Source organism: Austrofundulus limnaeus, unplaced genomic scaffold (assembly GCF_001266775.1).
Source record: "Austrofundulus limnaeus strain Quisiro unplaced genomic scaffold, Austrofundulus_limnaeus-1.0 Scaffold55, whole genome shotgun sequence".
Taxonomy (NCBI): Eukaryota; Metazoa; Chordata; class Actinopteri; order Cyprinodontiformes; family Rivulidae; genus Austrofundulus; species Austrofundulus limnaeus.
Genome location: NW_013952457.1, coordinates 120,485 through 123,415, shown reverse-complemented (window position 1 = coordinate 123,415; position 2,931 = coordinate 120,485). Strand labels below are relative to the sequence as shown.

Here is a 2,931-nt window from a genome sequence, read left to right as displayed (position 1 = left end):
TGTGTGTGTGTGTGTGTGTGCGTGTGTGAGAGATCTCGCAGAACTGAGCGCTGAAGGGAGAAGGGGGAGCGCAAGTCGGGTGTGTTGGGGGGCTCAGGGACGGGGTGCTGCAGCAGGCACAAAGTAGTTGAGATTAAGAGCTGTTTTTTCTTTTAATCCTGTAGATTTTTTGCTGCTTGACAAATAACTTTGTGCCTCAGTCAGAAAAAGATTAGAGGGTTTTTATATTTTCAGCTCCAGAGGAGTAGGAAACTGATGGTGGATTGAGGTTTTTTTTTTCCCTCAGGACCGTGTTTCCCGCTCGCAGCACAAACACGATGCGACACACATCAAATTGAACCGTCGTTTTAAGAAAATAAAATGTGGCGTAGTTATAACTCCAGTTCTGCTTTCCCTGACAACACAATTTAACACAACTTGAAACGGAKTCTCACACCTAATTTACACTACATGCGTTCCATCTCCGCTCCGCTTCGGTCCGACCTCCGCAGCAAGTACGCACCCATTATAATCAATGAGAGTGTTTACACTGGCTGCGCAGGGCGGCGGTGAGCAGCGGTGAGAGGACGGCGATCCGGCAAAATTAGAGCAGATCCTATTTTTGCCGGACGCCGGAGCAGCACCGGAGTCAACTTTTAAAGATGACCTCGCACCAACAGGAAGAGAAACGAGCACAATATCCGTATTTTCAAAATAAGACACTTTAAGACGGGATAATTTGTCTGAATAATGTCGAAATCCCAGCTATATTAATAAATATATGGATATATTTCTACACAAATGCTGTCAGAATGTATCGTTCTGTTTGGGAAGCAGATGGAAACATGTAGCATAAAGCATTGGTGTACACACACGATACACTTGGATTTTATTTTGAAGTTTAAAAAAGACGACAGCGATACATTTTCAACCATAGATATCAAAAGCCTTTATATTAATGTTTTCAGCTGTTTGGAGTTCGTCTTTCACAGAATTAATTATTTTTTTTGCTCTGACTTCCACACTTATCACTGAATTTATCACGCGATCTCCTTCTTGCACACCCTCCCTCCTCTGTGTGTCGGACCGGAGCGGAGCTGAGGGCAACGGACACTGTATAAATTGGGGCACAAACGAACAGCTGCGAACTGCGCACCGCAGCGCAGCGGAGACGCATGTAGTGTAAATCCAGGGTCAGAGAAGGCGTAACTTTCCAGTTAGAGCGATTTAAATGGACCATGAGCTGTGCTGGCAGACGTTATCAGTTAATCAATTGGAACTGATTTTAATCTAATAAACCATTATTCCACAATTAATCGTAAGTCGATTAATTGTTTGCATCTCTAGTGTCTTTGTTGTTGAATTGTGAAGCACTTTGGTCAACTTCTGTTGTTTTTATGTGCCATATAAATAAACTGACGTGTTGATAATTTGTCTGTAAAGGCAAAGTTGTAACATTTTGATTCATTTCAGTGTTGTGTTACTGGCCTCCACCAGTGACGACTGCTCCCTCGYCGTTATGAACGCTGAGCTGCAAGAAATGTGAGTCTTCACACTCCAGATAAAAACACAAACTTCAGTYTTTGAACCACAAAATATACAAACTCATTTTGTGTTTTCCCTGCAGGCTCAGAGATCGGCGGCACCGGGACTTTGTCAAAGGTGTTTGCTGGCTTCACGAGAGCTCCACCGCTCTCACAACCGTAGGCTGGGATCACCTTGTTCTTCATCACACCGTGACTCCAGCTGCTGGATCTTCTGGTTCCTCGCCTTAGACTGTGTACGATCACCTTTGAAAAAGTAACAAAACTTCTTTGCCTGAGGTGTCCGTGTATTTCTGGGTTAAATTTAACAGGTGAATAGATCTGAAGCATCTGACTCACTTCAGATCTGTGCGCACTTATTTCAACTCCACCCACTTCCACCGTACTGTACAACATTTCCACGTGTGAGAACATTTATTTGTATTACTTTGTTTTTCATTAAAGCTAACTTTAACATTGACACAGAAATTTGGCACTGCTTTACAGTCTGTGGGCTTTAACATCCTAATAACTATAAGACAATATTCAGAAAATATTTTGCCCTATAGAGGAGAAGAACTGTAAATTGTATTTGAGTAATGTTACTGTGGATGTGATGTGATGGAAGTACAACGCAGGTGCTGCTCAAAAAGTTAAAATATTGTGTCGGTCAGATCAGAAAGTGACACTCAYATTAGAGCTGGGTGATATTAATAATAATTGGTCAGAACATGCATCAGTATGCATGTTTTTCACAGAGCATCTTCTGAAATGTCTATGTCCCCTTGTGGAAATTTGCCACTTCGCCTCACGTGACTCATCCCATCGTCACATTTTAATACTGCGGTAAAACAAAATACCTTTATACCGCCCAAGCCTAACTCATATTATGTAAATTCATTACACATAGAGGGTCATATTTCAAGYCTTTATTTCTTGTAATTTCGATTGTAATGGCTTAAAAATTAAATCTCCACAAAGCTTGTCAGCAGAAAGAAGCATGAAGTGCTCTGAAATGTCCTGCGTTGACTGTGAACTTGATAAAACCCAGTGGACCAACAGCAGCAGATGACACGGCACCTGAAACCATCACAGATTATGAAAACTTTACGCGGGACTTCAACAACGTGGTTTCTGTTTCWCTCCATTATTCCTYCAGACTCTGGGAGCTTGATTTACAWATGACTTCTACCTAAACAAGGACTTTGGRCCACTGAGGAATGAGACATTTGTAGACCAGGGCCGGAGGGCCCGTATTTATCAAACTTCTTAGAATTATGGTGCGTTAACACCAAACGCGATTTCAGCATCAGGAGCCTCAGGTTTACATACAAAGTCTGTGGTGGACGCACTTCAATCAGCATCGGGAAGGGCTGCGGTGCCTCAAGCGCGATTTGAACGATTTGAACGATCTGAGCGTTCGACGTGC

The 2,931-nt window shown here is 42.6% G+C and overlaps 1 protein-coding gene across 1 annotated transcript in view; it reads left to right on the top strand.

Moving 5' to 3' along the window:
- The window catches only part of wdr77 (WD repeat domain 77), an 8,294-nt gene extending 6,303 nt beyond the window's left edge, over positions 1–1,991 (top strand). Inside the window, exons 9-10 of the mRNA XM_014009035.1 lie at positions 1,453–1,521; positions 1,607–1,991. Coding sequence (XP_013864489.1) covers positions 1,453–1,521; positions 1,607–1,754 — 217 coding nt within the window. The 3' untranslated portion in view covers positions 1,755–1,991. The remainder of the gene's footprint in view (positions 1–1,452; positions 1,522–1,606) is intronic.
- Positions 1,992–2,931: the final 940 nt, after the last annotated feature.